This window comes from Epinephelus moara, chromosome 4 (assembly GCF_006386435.1).
Source record: "Epinephelus moara isolate mb chromosome 4, YSFRI_EMoa_1.0, whole genome shotgun sequence".
Taxonomy (NCBI): domain Eukaryota; kingdom Metazoa; phylum Chordata; class Actinopteri; order Perciformes; family Serranidae; genus Epinephelus; species Epinephelus moara.
Window position 1 is genome coordinate 22,721,300 of NC_065509.1, and position 19,100 is coordinate 22,740,399.

General features: G+C 43.5%; 2 protein-coding genes across 44 annotated transcripts in view; both read left to right on the forward strand.

Annotated features, from left to right (window-relative positions):
- The window catches only part of LOC126388510 (protocadherin gamma-C5-like), a 329,671-nt gene that overhangs the window by 256,245 nt on the left and 54,326 nt on the right, over positions 1–19,100 (forward strand). The window contains exons 1-2 of one of the 43 annotated variants that reach the window (XM_050041665.1): positions 2,238–2,780; positions 5,801–8,220. The exons of 40 other annotated variants lie outside the window; for them this stretch is intronic. In XM_050041665.1, coding sequence (XP_049897622.1) covers positions 5,836–8,220 — 2,385 coding nt within the window. In that variant the 5' untranslated portion in view covers positions 2,238–2,780; positions 5,801–5,835. Of the gene's footprint in view, positions 1–2,237; positions 5,202–5,800; positions 8,221–19,100 lie in introns of those variants that run through there. 2 more of the 43 variants (XM_050041646.1, XM_050041663.1) reach the window with 2 other exon arrangements.
- On the forward strand, positions 8,237–11,199 carry LOC126388529 (protocadherin beta-16-like). Its single transcript, XM_050041703.1, has one exon. The coding sequence runs from the start codon at positions 8,803–8,805 to the stop codon at positions 11,197–11,199; it is 2,397 nt and encodes a 798-aa protein (XP_049897660.1). The 5' UTR covers positions 8,237–8,802.

Sequence of the window (19,100 nt, forward strand, 5' to 3'; positions counted from 1 at the left end):
CCGACAGAGGGTCCTCCTTATTAAAGAGAGAATAGACAGAGAGGCGTTGTGCGGAGATACGACACCATGTGCTGTGCATTTTCAGATTGTGTTAGAGAATCCTATGGAATTTTACAGTGTAACGGTGGAAATTACAGATATCAACGACAATGCGCCTACCTTTGAAAAAAACGAAATTAAATTCATAATGAGCGAGTCTGCGGTAGTTGGTGCTAAATTTGTTTTGGAAAGAGCAGTTGATTTAGACGTGGGTGTAAATGGTCTTCAGAGCTACATACTCAATCCAAGTGATAATTTTTTACTTCAACTGCACAACCTCGCTGATGGTACAAAGAATGTTGAGATGGTTTTACAAAAACCTCTGGACAGAGAGAAAAATGAGTTCATTTCCTTGGCGCTGACGGCTTTAGATGGAGGAGAGCCACAGATGTCAGGAACAATGCAGATTCTCATCACAGTCTTAGATGCCAATGACAATGCACCTGTTTTTACACAGCAGATATACAAAGGCACTGTAGCTGAAAATGCTGCAAAGGGAACGACCGTGACCACTGTCAGTGCGTCAGATGCTGATCATGGGTTAAATGGAAAAATAACATACTCAATTACAAACACTTTAGATGACGTCAGACACATGTTTGAAGTAAATGAGGACAGCGGTGAGGTTAAACTGATTGGACATTTGGATTATGAAAAGAAACGAAATTTTCAGATCATTGTACGCGCAAGAGACAACGGAGGACTCACAGATTCTTGTAAAGTTATTGTAGATGTCGTTGATATAAATGACAATAAACCAACAATTAAAATCATGTCTAAATCAACGACTATATCAGAGAGCGCGAACCCCAACACTGTGGTTACGATGATAAATATTCAAGACCCAGACTCTGGTGAGAATGGTAAAGTTCAGTGTTTTATAAATGATAATATCCCCTTTGTATTGAAATCTACATCAAATAATTTCTATAGTTTAGTGACAGACAGTGATTTGGACAGAGAGAGATCCTCTCAGTATAATATAACAGTGACGTGTTCTGATGAGGGAGTGCCCTCCCTCTCCAGCAGCGTCACTCTCACCTTACAGATCTCTGATGTGAATGATAACGCGCCTGTCTTTGAGAGGAGCTCATATGAGGCCTACATTGTAGAAAACAACACACCAGGCCTCTCTATATTCACAGTGAAAGCCAGAGACGCTGACTGGAACCAGAATGCCCGTGTTTCTTACATACTGGAGGACTCCTCTGTTAACGGAGTGCCAGTCTCCTCATATGTGTCGGTTAGTGCTGATAGTGGAGTCATCCATGCAGTGCGCTCTTTTGACTACGAGCAGATCAAAGACTTCCACTTCCGCGTCAAAGCGCAGGATGGAGGCTCCCCTCCACTCAGTAGCAACGTGAGTGTGAAAATACTGATCCAGGACCAGAACGACAACCCTCCTCAGGTGCTGTACCCAGTGCAGACTGGTGGCTCTGTGGTGGCTGAAATGGTGCCTCGTTCAGCAGATGTGGGCTATCTGGTGACTAAAGTGGTGGCTGTTGATGTGGACTCTGGACAGAATGCCTGGCTGTCCTATAAACTGCAGAAAGCCACAGACAGGGCGCTGTTTGAAGTGGGCTTACAGAATGGAGAAATAAGAACTATCCGCCAAGTGACTGATAAAGATGCTGTCAAACAAAGACTGAGTGTTATAGTGGAGGACAACGGGCAGCCCTCTCGTTCAGCTACAGTCATTGTTAACGTGGCGGTGGCGGACAGCTTCCCTGAAGTGCTGTCTGAGTTCACTGACTTTCCACACGACAAGGAGTACAATGACAACCTGACTTTTTACTTAGTCTTGGCTTTGGCTGTAGTTTCCTTCCTCTTCATCACGTGTTTGGTGGTTATTATATCAGTGAAAATCTACAGATGGAGACAGTCTCGCATCCTGTATCACTCCAGTCTCCCTGTCATTCCATATTATCCACCACGTTACTCAGACACTTTGGGGACAGGGACTCTCCAACACGTGTACAATTACGAGGTGTGCAGGACGACAGACTCCAGAAAGAGTGACTGTAAGTTCGGCAGAGCTGGTAGTCAGAACGTGCTGATAATGGACCCCAGTTCTACAGGGACGATGCAGCGGATACAGAGTGACAAGAGCATCCTGGATGAACCTGACTCTCCTCTAGAGGTTAGAAGGTGTTACATCACACACGCTACCCCTCATTAACTTGTCATTACTAAAGGCTAAAATCAAATGCACCAGTATTTTGTATGTCCGATTGGTATTGTGTTTTCAGCACCTTGGAGAGCAACACGACGCATTAAAGTATGCGTAATACTCAACATGACCGACAGAAAATGGTCACTGTTCACCCTCCATACTTTGAATATTGAGATCTTTGAAATGTTTTTTTTACATACTTTGATTGTATTTTAGTTGAGAAGAAAAACGTTATGTTGTAATACATAGTATTACAATTTAATTTCAACCTTTACACGATATTTCCCCCCTCTTCCCTTCTGTCATCATATTTTCTGCAGTATTGCTTTCTGAACTCCATGGGCCGCTGTTGCCTAGTCTGTTGCAGATGTAGTATATTTACAGCAGCACCGCCTCTTCATTTCGGTGTATTAGAGAGAAAGGGCAGGCACAGATCGCATTGTCTACGGGAGAGGAGCCGAAAAACACGACGAGGCACAACTCTCTTTCTCTGGCTTCAAATATGAGGATTATTTTTGCTTCAACTTTTATTTGAACACTTGTCCATCTTTCTGACGGATTCTACGAGGTTGTTGTTTGTTTTTTTCCGAGATAACACCGAACAATGAGACGGCAAGTACTGTTGTTTGTTTCGATCCTCTCTCTCAGATCAGTCCTCGGGCAGGTCAGTTATTCTATTCCGGAGGAAATGGCGACAGGCTCTTTGGTCGGTAATATAGCTCAAGATTTAGGTTTAGGTGTTAAACGACTGCGGTTGGGAAACGCTCGGGTTTATTCTGGTGACAGCGGAGAATACATCGAGCTGAACAGCGACAGAGGAGTCCTCCTTATTAAAGAGAGAATAGACAGAGAGGCGTTGTGCGGAGATACGACACCATGTGCTGTGCATTTTCAGATCGTGTTAGAGAATCCTATGGAATTTTACAGTGTAACGGTGGAAATTACAGATATCAACGACAATGCGCCTACCTTTGAAAAAAACGAAATTAAATTCATAATTAGCGAGTCTGCGGTAGTTGGTGCTAAATTTGATTTAGAAAGAGCAGTTGATTTAGATGTGGGTACTAACACTCTCCAAAGCTACATACTCAAGCCAAGTGATAATTTCTTACTCAAACTGCACAACCAAGCTGATGGTACAAAGAATGTTGAGATGGTTTTACAAAAACCTCTGGACAGAGAGAAAAATGAGTTCATGTCTTTGGCGCTGACGGCTTTAGATGGAGGAGAGCCGCAGATGTCAGGAACGATGCAGATTCTCATCACAGTCTTAGATGCCAATGACAATGCACCTGTTTTTACACAGCAGATATACAAAGGCACTGTAGCTGAAAATGCTGCAAAGGGAACGATCGTGACCACTGTCAGTGCGTCAGATGCTGATCGTGGGTTAAATGGTAAAATAACATATTCAATTACAAATACTCTGGATGACGTCAGACACATGTTTGTAATAAATGAGGACAGTGGTGAGGTTAAATTGATAGGACATTTGGATTATGAAAAGAAACGAAATTTTCAGATCAATGTGCGCGCAAGGGACAACGGAGGACTGACAGATTCATGTAAAGTGATTGTAGATGTCGTTGATATAAATGACAATAAACCAACGATTAAAATCATGTCTAAATCAACGACTATATCAGAGAGCGCGAACCCCAACACTGTGGTTACGATGATAAATATCCAAGACCCAGACTCTGGTGAGAATGGTAAAGTTCAGTGTTTTATAAATGATAATATTCCCTTTGTATTGAAATCTACATCAAATAATTTCTATAGTTTAGTGACAGACAGTGATTTGGACAGAGAGAGATCCTCTCAGTATAATATAACAGTGACGTGTTCTGATGAGGGAGTGCCCTCCCTCTCCAGCAGCGTCACTCTCACCTTACAGATCTCTGATGTGAATGATAACGCGCCTGTCTTTGAGAGGAGCTCATATGAGGCCTACATTGTAGAAAACAACACACCAGGCCTCTCTATATTCACAGTGAAAGCCAGAGACGCTGACTGGAACCAGAATGCCCGTGTTTCTTACATACTGGAGGACTCCTCTGTTAACGGAGTGCCAGTCTCCTCATATGTGTCGGTTAGTGCTGATAGTGGAGTCATCCATGCAGTGCGCTCTTTTGACTACGAGCAGATCAAAGACTTCCACTTCCGCGTCAAAGCGCAGGATGGAGGCTCCCCTCCACTCAGTAGCAACGTGAGTGTGAAAATACTGATCCAGGACCAGAACGACAACCCTCCTCAGGTGCTGTACCCAGTGCAGACTGGTGGCTCTGTGGTGGCTGAAATGGTGCCTCGTTCAGCAGATGTGGGCTATCTGGTGACTAAAGTGGTGGCTGTTGATGTGGACTCTGGACAGAATGCCTGGCTGTCCTATAAACTGCAGAAAGCCACAGACAGGGCGCTGTTTGAAGTGGGCTTACAGAATGGAGAAATAAGAACTATCCGCCAAGTGACTGATAAAGATGCTGTCAAACAAAGACTGAGTGTTATAGTGGAGGACAACGGGCAGCCCTCTCGTTCAGCTACAGTCATTGTTAACGTGGCGGTGGCGGACAGCTTCCCTGAAGTGCTGTCTGAGTTCACTGACTTTCCACACGACAAGGAGTACAATGACAACCTGACTTTTTACTTAGTCTTGGCTTTGGCTGTAGTTTCCTTCCTCTTCATCACGTGTTTGGTGGTTATTATATCAGTGAAAATCTACAGATGGAGACAGTCTCGCATCCTGTATCACTCCAGTCTCCCTGTCATTCCATATTATCCACCACGTTACTCAGACACTTTGGGGACAGGGACTCTCCAACACGTGTACAATTACGAGGTGTGCAGGACGACAGACTCCAGAAAGAGTGACTGTAAGTTCGGCAGAGCCGGTAGTCAGAACGTGCTGATAATGGACCCCAGTTCTACAGGGACGATGCAGCGGATACAGAGTGACAAGAGCATCCTGGATGAACCTGACTCTCCTCTCGAGGTTAGACGGTGTTACATCACACACGCTACCCCTCATTAACTTGTCATCACTAAAGGCTTAAATCAAATGCACCAGTATTTTGTATGTCCGATTGGTATTGTGTTTTCAGGACCTTGGAGAGCAACACGAAGCATTAAAGTATGCGTAATACTCAACATGACCGAAAGAAAGTGGTCACTGTTCACCCTCCATACTTTGAATATCGAGATCTTTGAAATGTTTTTTTTTTACATACTTAGATTGTATTTTAATTGAGAAGAAAACGTCATCTTGTAATACATATTACAATTTATTTTCAACCTTTGCACGATATTTCCCCCCTCTTCCCCTCTGTCATCATATTTTCTGCAGTATTGCTTTCTGAACTCCATGGGCCGCTGTTGCCTAGTCTGTCGCAGTTGTAGTATATTTACAGCAGCACCGCCTCTTCATTTCGGTGTATTAGAGAGAAAGGGCAGGCACAGATCGCATTGTCTTCGGGAGAGGAGCCGAAAAACACGACGAGGCACAACTCTCTTTTTCTGGCTTCAAATATGAGGATTATGTTTGCTTCAACTTTTATTTGAACACTTGTCCATCTTTCTGACGGATTCTACGAGGTTGCTGTTTGTTTTTGCCGAGATAATACCGAACAATGAGACGGCAAGTACTGTTGTTTGTTTCGATCCTCTCTCTCAGATCAGTCCTCGGGCAGGTCAGTTATTCTATTCCGGAGGAAATGGCGACAGGCTCTTTGGTCGGTAATATAGCTCAAGATTTAGGTTTAGATGTTAAACGACTGAGGTTGGGAAACGCTCGGGTTTATTCGGGTGACAGCGGAGAGTACATCGAGCTGAACAGCGACAGAGGAGTCCTCCTTATTAAAGAGAGAATAGACAGAGAGGCGTTATGCGGAGATACGACACCATGTGCTGTGCATTTTCAGATCGTGTTAGAGAATCCTATAGAATTTTACAGTGTAACGGTGGAAATTACAGATATCAACGACAATGCGCCATCTTTCGAAAAGAGTGATATCAAATTCAGAATTAGCGAATCTGCAGTCGTTGGGTCTAAATTTGTTTTGGAAAGAGCTGTAGATTTAGATGTGGGTATAAATGGTCTCCAAAGCTACATACTCAAGCCAAGTGATAATTTCTTACTCAAACTGCACAACCAAGCTGATGGTACAAAGAATGTTGAGATGGTTTTACAAAAACCTCTGGACAGAGAGAAAAATGAGTTCATGTCTTTGGCGCTGACGGCTTTAGATGGAGGAGAGCCGCAGATGTCAGGAACAATGCAGATTCTCATCACAGTCTTAGATGTCAATGACAATGCACCTGTTTTTACACAGCAGATATACAAAGGCACTGTAGCTGAAAATGCTGCAAAGGGCACGATCGTGACCACTGTCAGTGCGTCAGATGCTGATCATGGGTTGAATGGTAAAATAACATACTCAATCACAAACACTTTCGATGACGTCAGACACATGTTTGAAGTAAATGAGGACAGCGGTGAGGTTAAACTGGTTGGACATTTAGATTATGAGAAGAAACGAAATTTTCAGATCAATGTGCGCGCAATGGATAACGGGGGACTATCAGATTCATGTAAAGTGAGTGTAGATGTCGTTGATATTAATGACAACAAACCAACAATTAAAATCATGTCTAAATCAACGACTATATCAGAGAGCGCGAACCCCAACACAGTCGTTACGATAATAAATATTCAAGACCCAGACTCGGGTGAGAATGGCAAAGTTCAGTGTTTTATAAATGATAATATTCCCTTTGTATTGAAATCTACATCAAATAATTTCTATAGTTTAGTGACAGACAGTGATCTGGACAGAGAGAGATCCTCTGAGTATAATGTAACAGTGACGTGTTCTGATGAGGGAGTGCCCTCCCTCTCCAGCAGCGTCACTCTCACCTTACAGATCTCTGATGTGAATGATAACGCGCCTGTCTTTGAGAGGAGCTCATATGAGGCCTACATTGTAGAAAACAACACACCAGGCCTCTCTATATTCACAGTGAAAGCCAGAGACGCTGACTGGAACCAGAATGCCCGTGTTTCTTACATACTGGAGGACTCCTCTGTTAACGGAGTGCCAGTCTCCTCATATGTGTCGGTTAGTGCTGATAGTGGAGTCATCCATGCAGTGCGCTCTTTTGACTACGAGCAGATCAAAGACTTCCACTTCCGCGTCAAAGCGCAGGATGGAGGCTCCCCTCCACTCAGTAGCAACGTGAGTGTGAAAATACTGATCCAGGACCAGAACGACAACCCTCCTCAGGTGCTGTACCCAGTGCAGACTGGTGGCTCTGTGGTGGCTGAAATGGTGCCTCGTTCAGCAGATGTGGGCTATCTGGTGACTAAAGTGGTGGCTGTTGATGTGGACTCTGGACAGAATGCCTGGCTGTCCTATAAACTGCAGAAAGCCACAGACAGGGCGCTGTTTGAAGTGGGCTTACAGAATGGAGAAATAAGAACTATCCGCCAAGTGACTGATAAAGATGCTGTCAAACAAAGACTGAGTGTTATAGTGGAGGACAACGGGCAGCCCTCTCGTTCAGCTACAGTCATTGTTAACGTGGCGGTGGCGGACAGCTTCCCTGAAGTGCTGTCTGAGTTCACTGACTTTTCACACGACAAGGAGTACAATGACAACCTGACTTTTTACTTAGTCTTGGCTTTGGCTGTAGTTTCCTTCCTCTTCATCACGTGTTTGGTGGTTATTATATCAGTGAAAATCTACAGGTGGAGACAGTCTCGCATCCTGTATCACTCCAGTCTCCCTGTCATCCCATATTATCCACCACGTTACTCAGACACTTTGGGGACAGGGACTCTCCAACACGTGTACAATTACGAGGTGTGCAGGACGACAGACTCCAGAAAGAGTGACTGTAAGTTCGGCAGAGCCGGTAGTCAGAACGTGCTGATAATGGACCCCAGTTCTACAGGGACGATGCAGCGGATACAGAGTGACAAGAGCATCCTGGATGAACCTGACTCTCCTCTCAAGGTTAGAAATTGCTAGCTCTTTGTTTCATCGTTGAAGTCACGCTTTAAATCGCTTTCCTTCTATTTTCAGCACCTTGGAGAGCGACATGACGATCCATCCAACATCATGTATTTTTTTCAAGTTGCATTTCCAGTGTGTCTTTAAATCACATAATCTAGGCAATTTATCTGACGTTTACATCTCATGTTCCTCATTTAGGCACAATTGTTATCAAGCAGCTGTAGTACCTGCCCACTCACCGAAGATTTGTTTATTCTTTGCTGATTTTGATTCTTAACCTCGCCATATCAAGTTGTTTTGTTCATTTCACATGCAGTTTTACTTTATGAACTCAGAGTGCCGCTGTTGGCCAGTCTCTATCAGATTTACCGCAGACTCGTTGTACCTCCCACCATGTCTTTATTTTAGAGAGAGAAAGAGACAGAAGCAGAGCACGTCGTCTGGATTTTAACGGAGACACAGAGCAGGAAATATATTTCTCGTTGGGGATATGCTTTTCAAATCGGCGTTGACTGGGAAAAATCGGAGGGTGGAAACCTAAAAGCCATTCTTCTGTACACTGGAATAACGTCGGACAGAACAATGAGAGGACGAGTACTGTTGTTTTTATCGCTCCTCTCTGTCAGCTCGGTCCTCGGACAAGTCAGCTACTCCATTCCCGAGGAAATGCCAAAAGGTTCTCTGGTAGGAAACATGGCAAAAGATTTTGGCTTAGATGTTAAAAGACTAAAATCGGGTAAAGCTCGTATTTTTACTCGAGACAGTGGCGAATATATTGAGCTGAATAACGACAGAGGAGTCCTCCTCATCAAAGATAGGATAGACAGGGAGGCGCTTTGTGGTCAGACGACGCCTTGTGCTTTGCATTTTCAGATTATATTAGAGAATCCGATGGAATTTTACAGTGTAACTATTGAGATCACAGATGTTAATGATAACCCTCCATCCTTCGACAAGAACGACGTCAAATTTAAAATTAGTGAATCCGCTGTTAGTGGGGCTAGATTCATATTAGATCGGGCAGTTGATCCGGATGTGGGCACAAATGGGTTGCAAACATATAAACTTGAACCGACGGACAATTTTGTTGTTAAGTTACATGATCAAGCAGATGGGACGAAAAACGTTGAAATGGTCTTAGAGAAGCCTTTAGATAGAGAAAAACATGAACACCTTTCTTTAGTTCTGACGGCGGTGGATGGAGGAGAGCCGCAGATGTCAGGAACAATGCAGATTCTGATCACTGTTATAGACGCTAATGACAATGCTCCTGTTTTTACGAAGCCTATTTATAAAGCCTCCATGCAAGAAAATGCCCCAGTAGGAACAGTAGTAGCGACGGTTACTGCGACAGATGCAGATCACGGATCATATGGAAAAATAACTTATTCAATTTCCAGTATTTTAGATAATGCTCGTGGGTTGTTTGAAGTCAATGATGTCAGTGGTGAAATTCGGCTGAAAGGAAATGTTGATTATGAAAAAGCTCGAACGTTTCAGATAAATATTCGTGCAAGTGATGACGGAGGACTAGTTGACTCATGTAAAGTGATGATTGACGTCATCGACATGAATGACAATAAACCTGATATTCATATAATGTCTAAATCAAACGTGATATCAGAGGATGCCAAACCTGGTACTGTGGTGACAATGATAAATATTGAAGACGCAGACTCAGGTGAAAATGGCAGGGTCCAGTGCAGTATAAATAATGATATTCCTTTTGTGATGAAGTCTACGAACAATGATTTCTACAGTTTAATTACAGAAAGTGGTTTAGACAGGGAGACAGCCTCTGAGTATAATATAACAGTGACGTGTTCTGATGAGGGAGTGCCCTCCCTCTCCAGCAGCGTCACTCTCACCTTACAGATCTCTGATGTGAATGATAACGCGCCTGTCTTTGAGAGGAGCTCATATGAGGCCTACATTGTAGAAAACAACACACCAGGCCTCTCTATATTCACAGTGAAAGCCAGAGACGCTGACTGGAACCAGAATGCCCGTGTTTCTTACATACTGGAGGACTCCTCTGTTAACGGAGTGCCAGTCTCCTCATATGTGTCGGTTAGTGCTGATAGTGGAGTCATCCATGCAGTGCGCTCTTTTGACTACGAGCAGATCAAAGACTTCCACTTCCGCGTCAAAGCGCAGGATGGAGGCTCCCCTCCACTCAGTAGCAACGTGAGTGTGAAAATACTGATCCAGGACCAGAACGACAACCCTCCTCAGGTGCTGTACCCAGTGCAGACTGGTGGCTCTGTGGTGGCTGAAATGGTGCCTCGTTCAGCAGATGTGGGCTATCTGGTGACTAAAGTGGTGGCTGTTGATGTGGACTCTGGACAGAATGCCTGGCTGTCCTATAAACTGCAGAAAGCCACAGACAGGGCGCTGTTTGAAGTGGGCTTACAGAATGGAGAAATAAGAACTATCCGCCAAGTGACTGATAAAGATGCTGTCAAACAAAGACTGAGTGTTATAGTGGAGGACAACGGGCAGCCCTCTCGTTCAGCTACAGTCATTGTTAACGTGGCGGTGGCGGACAGCTTCCCTGAAGTGCTGTCTGAGTTCACTGACTTTCCACACGACAAGGAGTACAATGACAACCTGACTTTTTACTTAGTCTTGGCTTTGGCTGTAGTTTCCTTCCTCTTCATCACGTGTTTGGTGGTTATTATATCAGTGAAAATCTACAGATGGAGACAGTCTCGCATCCTGTATCACTCCAGTCTCCCTGTCATTCCATATTATCCACCACGTTACTCAGACACTTTGGGGACAGGGACTCTCCAACACGTGTACAATTACGAGGTGTGCAGGACGACAGACTCCAGAAAGAGTGACTGTAAGTTCGGCAGAGCCGGTAGTCAGAACGTGCTGATAATGGACCCCAGTTCTACAGGGACGATGCAGCGGATACAGAGTGACAAGAGCATCCTGGATGAACCTGACTCTCCTCTAGAGGTTAGAAATTAATATTGTAGAAGCAAATCCCAGCCACTTCAAATGTTCAGTACCATGGACAGAGACTCGACATCACAATATCTATCTATCTATCTATCTATCTATCTATCTTGTATGAAATAATGACATCTCAATCCATATTTACATGGCTATTTCTGCAATATCTGTTTACGTCCCTAAGTGCCGCTGTTGGTTAGTGTGAGGAAAATAAGGCTCTTTTTCCTGAGTGACGTCCTCCCTCCTCTGTCTGGTGCGTTATTAGACCTCTGTTTTAATCGGAACTATAGACTGACAAAAGCCACCCGCCAAGCATTCAGGAATGAGCCTCTGACCAAACTCTTGTTCGGATCTTGACACGGTGGTTTTGTTTTTCCATTCGGATTTTGCGAGGGCTCTCGCCATGATGGGCGTTCTTTGTTGTGTGCCCGAAAGAAAATCTTTATCATGGTGGCCGCTGCTTCTCTGCATCTGCGTCGCAGAAATGGCTCTCGGACAGGTCCGCTATTCTATACCTGAGGAGATGGCGACGGGCTCGGTGGTCGGGAATATCATTCAGGATTTAGGCTTGGATGTTAAACGACTGAAATCTGGGCGTGCTAGGATATTTACCGAGGACGGCAGTGAGTACATTGGTCTGAATGCAGAAAAGGGAACGCTGGTAGTGGCTAAAAGGATCGACAGAGAAGATCTGTGCAAGCAAGTGTCTCCCTGCTCTCTTCATTTCCAAATTATCCTTGAGAATCCAATGGAGTTGCATCGAATTGATGTAGAGATTACAGATATTAATGATAATGCTCCGTTCTTTTCGAAAAGGGAATACAATTTCCAGGTTAGTGAATCGGCCTCACCAGGGGCTCGCTATTCTCTTGAGAGTGCCAAAGATCCCGATGTAGCTCATAATACTATTCAATCATACAAACTTAATCCTACAGATAATTTCAAATTAAATATAGTTTCTCGGTCTGATGGAACGAAATATATTGAAATGGTTCTTCACACGTCTCTCGACAGAGAAAAACAAGAGGAGCATAAATTAACTCTGACAGCATTTGACGGAGGAAGTCCTCAAAAATCGGGTTCTGTCAAAATAAATGTAGTTGTTTTGGATGCAAATGACAATGCACCAGTATTCAGTCAGTCTGCTTACAGGGTGACAGTTCCAGAAAACGCTCCTCGGGGCACTGTTCTCGTAAAAGTCAGCGCCACTGATAATGATAAAGGAGCAAACGAGGAGGTAATGTACTCCTTCTCTCAGCACACCGATAGCGCATCATCCCTTTTTAATATTGATCCCCATACCGGGGAAATGACTGTAACTGGTGTGTTAGATTATGAAAAGGCAAAGCATTATGAAATAGACATTGAAGCTACAGACAAAGGAGGCTTGGCAGACACAAGTAAAGTGCTGATTGAAGTGACCGACCTAAATGATAACGCCCCTGTCATAAGCATTATTTCCCTCTCCAACCCCATACCAGAGGATTCAGCTCCAGACACTGTTATAGCGATGCTCAATATCAAAGACTTGGACTCAGATAAAAATGGCCAAGTAAAGTGTTTTATTAGCAGAGATTTACCTTTTAAAATCAAGTCATCATCCTCTAATTTTTATAGCCTGATGTCTGACGATGTTCTGGACCGTGAAACGGTGCCAGAATATAATATAACAATAACAGCAATGGACGAGGGATCCCCGCCTTATTACACAAATAAGACTATTAATCTAAAAATATCGGACGTTAACGACCACGCCCCAGTGTTCCCACAACCATATCGGACCGCTTTCATCACTGAAAATAATTCACCTGGCATGTCAATCCTCTCTGTCAAAGCCAGTGACAAAGACTCAGGGAACAATGCGCGCATTTCATACTTCCTTGAGGATAGCCAACTGAATGGGATGTCAGCCTCCGCTTATTTTTCAGTGAATGCAGAGAGTGGAGAGATACTTGCTGTGCGTTCTTTTGACTATGAGCAAACAAAAGAGTTTCATATTCGCGTCAAAGCGCAGGATGGAGGCTCCCCTCCACTCAGCAGCAACCTGACTGTGAAAATACTGATCCAGGACCAGAACGACAACCCTCCTCAGGTGCTGTACCCAGTGCAGACTGGTGGCTCTGTGGTGGCTGAAATGGTGCCTCGTTCAGCAGATGTGGGCTATCTGGTGACTAAAGTGGTGGCTGTTGATGTGGACTCTGGACAGAATGCCTGGCTGTCCTATAAACTGCAGAAAGCCACAGACAGGGCGCTGTTTGAAGTGGGCTTACAGAATGGAGAAATAAGAACTATCCGCCAAGTGACTGATAAAGATGCTGTCAAACAAAGACTGAGTGTTATAGTGGAGGACAACGGGCAGCCCTCTCGTTCAGCTACAGTCATTGTTAACGTGGCGGTGGCGGACAGCTTCCCTGAAGTGCTGTCTGAGTTCACTGACTTTCCACACGACAAGGAGTACAATGACAACCTGACTTTTTACTTAGTCTTGGCTTTGGCTGTAGTTTCCTTCCTCTTCATCACGTGTTTGGTGGTTATTATATCAGTGAAAGTCTACAGGTGGAGACGTGAGCGCGCGTTTTACAAATCCAGTGGTAATCTTCCTGTTATTCCATATTACCCGCCCCTTTACGCAGACGTAGGCACCGGTACGCTGAAGCAGGGGTTCAGTTATGAGGTGTACGGAACTACTGACTCCCGGAAGAGTGATGTCAAGTGCTCCCGACCCTTCAGTCAGAGCACTCTGACTGTTGATCATAGTGGTACCAGGACAGTGCCAAGACATAACACACAGTCAGAGAATATGCTCACAGAGGTGAGATCAACCTCTTTCTTGTTTCCCTGAAACCATTGTTTCTGTTTGTTTTTGTTTGCTTTTCTTACAGTGCCAGAAGTAGTGAACAGGTATTTAGTCCTTTTGTAACTCACAATTTAAATTGTTGCTGGGTTTAACATTATAAGCAGTTATAACTTGGTTTAAGAATTAGAAATATGCATCAAGGATAGTGGGAGATTGACATTTTATATTATATATAGCATCTGATTTTCTGTCACTGTTTAGGCAAGTATCAACATTGGAATGTGCTCCCTTTCGTGCCCCTTACCCTTCTATTGACCAAACTTGCCCCAAAAAACAAAATACTTAAGGTAAACAGCGACTATAGCTACAATATAGTCTGGTTCTCCTAAACACATAAATTAATATCCCATATGCTTACTCCACATACTCCAACACTGTTGTTAACTCCCATGCTTTATACAGAGACTCTATATCTGTGTGGTTTTATATGTTTGTAAGGTATGTGTCAGATGCTTGTTATTTTTGCTTTATGACTACATCCTCCACAATGTATTTTTCTGCTGCATTTATTCACCATATGTCCATTCTTTAATGATCATATTGATACATTTATCATATATTGCTGGCAATAATATGCCCTGAAACCTGTTGTTGTGTGCAGAAAAACAAGAAAAAATATGTTCAGCCACCAATGTTTAGATCCCTTTCCACTTAATCAGACTGACTATGAAGATACTGTGCATGTGTGAGAGAACAATACAGAAGCAAGAATCAAAGAAAAACATTCAGGGCTTCCATCCCCACTAAAGGATTGCTACAGCTCACTCCTGCGTAGATACACACAACCACGCACTGCACTACTTTTTCAGTGACCTAGTTCCCTTCATAACATGGTGCTGCCATGGGCATAGGGCTACACACAGAAAAAACGGAGTAAGGATGGATGCAGGCAAACTATAACAATGGGGATGTATTTCAAATCAATCAAAAAAATCCAAAGAGTGACACAATAATGTTGATTAAGAGGTTTAAATGTGGTATAGGAGATGAGGAAACAGTCCCTTCTGGTGCTAGGGAGATTGAGAGCAAGGGAGAAAAGCAGTGTGATGGAGAGGAAGAGAGAGGCAGCGGGGGAGGGGAAGAGGCACGTGGTAACCGGCCCAGTCTCCACCATCCCTGTGCAGCATTCGTGTTAGTGATGCACGGCAGCCATTTTGATCTGCAGCCCTCTTTGTCTGCTGAAATAGAGGGCTCAGGGAGGTCTCATGTGTGAAATAGGTACATTTACTGACTGCCTGTGAAGGAGATGGACAGCATGAGCCATTTCTTGGTCAAATATAGAGGAATAGAAGACATGAGAGACAGAGACAGAGAGAGAGAGAGAGAGAGAGAGAGAGAGATCTGCATTAGTTATATAACAAATGGCAAGGGAGTATCAGAAATCAGGACAGAGGCTGAATGCGGAAACATTTAATGACAAAGGAAAACTGACCTAGAATGCATTAAAATCTAGCTATCCACAAAGTCTGTGATGTAATGACTTCAATCAGCATCCTATAGACTGCTTTTGAGAGTTACACAGTGACAGACTAGATTTACTTCCTTCTATGAGCCTCCACCTGTGAGTGTTCATTATAGTGAGGTCATTATATGCTGAATATGAAAGCTGTGTGCTGTGTTTTAAAAGTGACGGCATGGTGTCATTATAGTGATGCCTGTGGTGAGAAAACTAAAGGCATGTGTTTGTCTGTTGTATCTGTTGTATTTTAAACGTCATGAAAATAATACTTGTCTTTAAATAAAAGGACACATAAAGCATCATTTAAAGCTCCAGCTTGATGCATGAGTGATGACTAACTGCTGACATGATGTGGGTGAGCATTGTCAGTCAATCTGCAGTTATGTATGCTCAGTTTTGTCCAGTATCACAGGAAGCATTAGATCAACTGCCATGCCTGGACTGGTCTCTCTGGGTGGTTTGTGTGTTTCAGCAGTAAAGTCTGCAGGATGTTCAGAGTCTGTGCTTGTGAAAATAAAAGTTGAGAAACTACAAGGGAAAAACGTAGGTTAATTGTGTCAACCCTCATATCCGCTGGAAGCAGTCTGTCATCATTATCAACCCACATCTGTGTCGGTTTTACCTGTTTCAACTGCGTTTGAACCCATTATGTCTCATTTTCTCAGGTTTGTTAACGGTGAAGGTTTTTACTGAGTACCATAAATTCTTTTGGCTGGTGTCTCCATAGGGGTCAAAGCTCACAGGAGCGGCTTTTTAAGCAGCTAAGTGGTTCCGCCTGTCATGCTCTGTACCCCTTCAGTGTGTTGTTGTCTTTTTGTTGTTTAAGAAACCCACCTTGGAGTTGTCATTATTCATTTTAGATCCTACACACAGCCCCAAACATCAGTTTGGTAAACTTACTGTTACTGACCACAGAATTATAATGATGTGCAGAAGCTCCTGGTTCCCACAGGCCCAAGCTCTTTTCTTAAGTATCCCGCCTTCCTCGCCAAGCTGTCTGGTGAGCAGCTGTGTGCCCATGTGTATGCCGGTGGGGCTCATCCACACACTGTGCACCATGTGTACGTTTGAGGATGTGGTTAATGTTTGTACTGTAACCCCCTCGTTGTATTTTTGTTTACAAGATATCCCAGATATCTGAAATATCAGGGACCTTAGGGTGTGACTGTGTTCCCACAGGACAGACCACACTTTACACTGAGCATCAACAGAAACAATAAAATATAAATAGCTCCAGTGCATTACACTCTCTCCACGTGATGACTGTTGCTGCCTAACCCTCTGGGCCTGTTGCTTTATACAAAAGGGCACATTCATGGTAGTGCAGGATAGGGCCAAGCAGTTAGACAGCATCCTTGAACTTGAACTTCAGACTTCTCTCCAGCAAACATCCACACTGCTGAAGTGTCAGCAACACAGAACTGCTTTGTAGGCAGCCCCGTTTTTATTGTTCACTGTGTAAAGCAAGGTCATGAAGTATGTTTTCTCTTAGAAGGACAGTGAAATAAGTCAGTGCAGCTATTATTTGTAACAAACATATTTTTCATTAATACACTGCTTGATAAAACATGTACATATATAGTATAGCTGATGTCTTGAGCACTATGTTGCAGATATCATAACTGACTTGTGTAAATATTCAAAGTTTATTATCTGCACATTGCTTTGCATGAAGTCAGGAATACCAGACATGCAGGTCCTTAAGAATATACAAAAAAGTTGTCTTTGAATGTGTGTTGGTGTCCCAGAGGTGAAAGTTTGGAGTTCTGCTCTGTCTGATTCTCTGTGAAGGATTACACTGGGGATTACCTAGAACACTGCAATGTGGGGCATTGGCAAAGTTGTGTCAAGCACACCAAGACCCAGAAACATATCCACGTAGGCTTTACTGAAGGGTATCTAGGTCAAAGGTCAAATTATTCAGATTTTGACATTAGTGAAGGGCATGATTGTGTGTGTGTGTGTGTGTGTGTGTGTGTGTGTGTGTGTGTGTGTGTGTGTGTGTGTGTGTGTGTGTGTGTGTGTGTGTGACTCTTCTAATCGAATAAGCTGTTATGAAACTCCCCAATCTAAAAACTTGATGTGATTTGGAGGAAGATTCTTGCCTTCTAGGGGAGTAAAGATGCAGTGCATTACAGTTTTTTTGGATATTGTAGTTACATCATATGACTTCCACATATTTATCATGGATTATGTTCACTTTCTTAATATATTGCATCCTAATTAAGCAAATAGAATAACCTGAAAATGTGTTTGTTTTGCTTATATGCCATTTACTCAGTCACTGTAGTTACATTGTGTCAAATTGTTGGTAAAACTGGATGGCTATGTTCAGCAGTCATCCTTGGTTTCCAACAGTCTTCCCTTTTCCTCCTGATCTCATTTTCTGCATCCCTCCCCTCCCCCTCTCCAGCTGCACCACTCTGCTGCAGAGAGAGAAAGACACAGAGGGAAAGGGAGAGGGAGATTGCTCAGTGTAGGACATTTTGTTCGTTCTAAAAAAAGAAATAATGCACAGTGCAGTGTCATTTCATCCCTTTATAGGTCACAACATTCGTGACGAGAACAGATATTTCCTTAGTATCACTATTTAGCCATTTATCAAGAGATCCCACACCACCCAGCAGCCCTTAACCATGTGCTGTGTTGTACAACATATCATCAGAGTACTAATGTGTGTGTCAGAGCATCATTTCTCTCTCCTCTATCTTCTTCATCCTCCGTGGTGTTTTTATAGCCCTTTTTATTTGCCACCATTGCCAGCTCACATGAAGCAGGGTAGGATGTGAGCAGTGGGGTGTGTTACCATAGCAACAAGCTGACTCACTGACAGGACTGTACCATTTTTGATTAAGCCACAGGGGGTCAGCAGCAGATGCAGCTTTGAAGCTGTGATGGCTTCGTGTATGTGTTGATACTGGGAGGACAGGAGACACCCCTGTTTTGGGCAGAAAGGTGCAGCATCCTCAAACCTGGGGTGACTGATGATGGAGAAAGCGGAGGGGGAGAGGATGATCATGGCTGCTATTGATGTGTGTTCTGATAGATGCTGCCCTATTTATTTTGCCCTCCCTTGTCCTAGTAAACCCACGTCCATGATGAGTGTCTTAACTAATATTTAGGTTTAGGAAAAACAATTTCTTATGAATAAATTCTGTGTTTCTGTTACATAAAAGCAACAGCCATTTGGTGTCCCCTTTTCATTTCCATGATGCTTGTTTTCCTGGTTGACCTGCTTATTTTGGATGTATGTGTATTTTATACCAACACTGTGATCTAATGTTTTTACTTAAATTGTGTTCATGTGCACAAACAACAGCTTTATTATATACAGGGTATTTTTAAACTACAGTGCACCAGACTATTAAAAACAGCTACTGCTTTGCTTTGTCTAAGAAGCTTAATTCTGCTCTCACAAAGACACTCAGACACACATCAGCTGGGACAAACACAGGGTCACACAGCAGAGAATCTCATTAATAAGGCATGGATTTGTCTCAGGGCATCGCCTCGAGGCCCCCTGCTGTTGCTATGAGGGTAGTGGCTGTCTGCAGCAGTGCAGTGTTTTGCTTATGATTCATACATTGGTGATATCAGCAA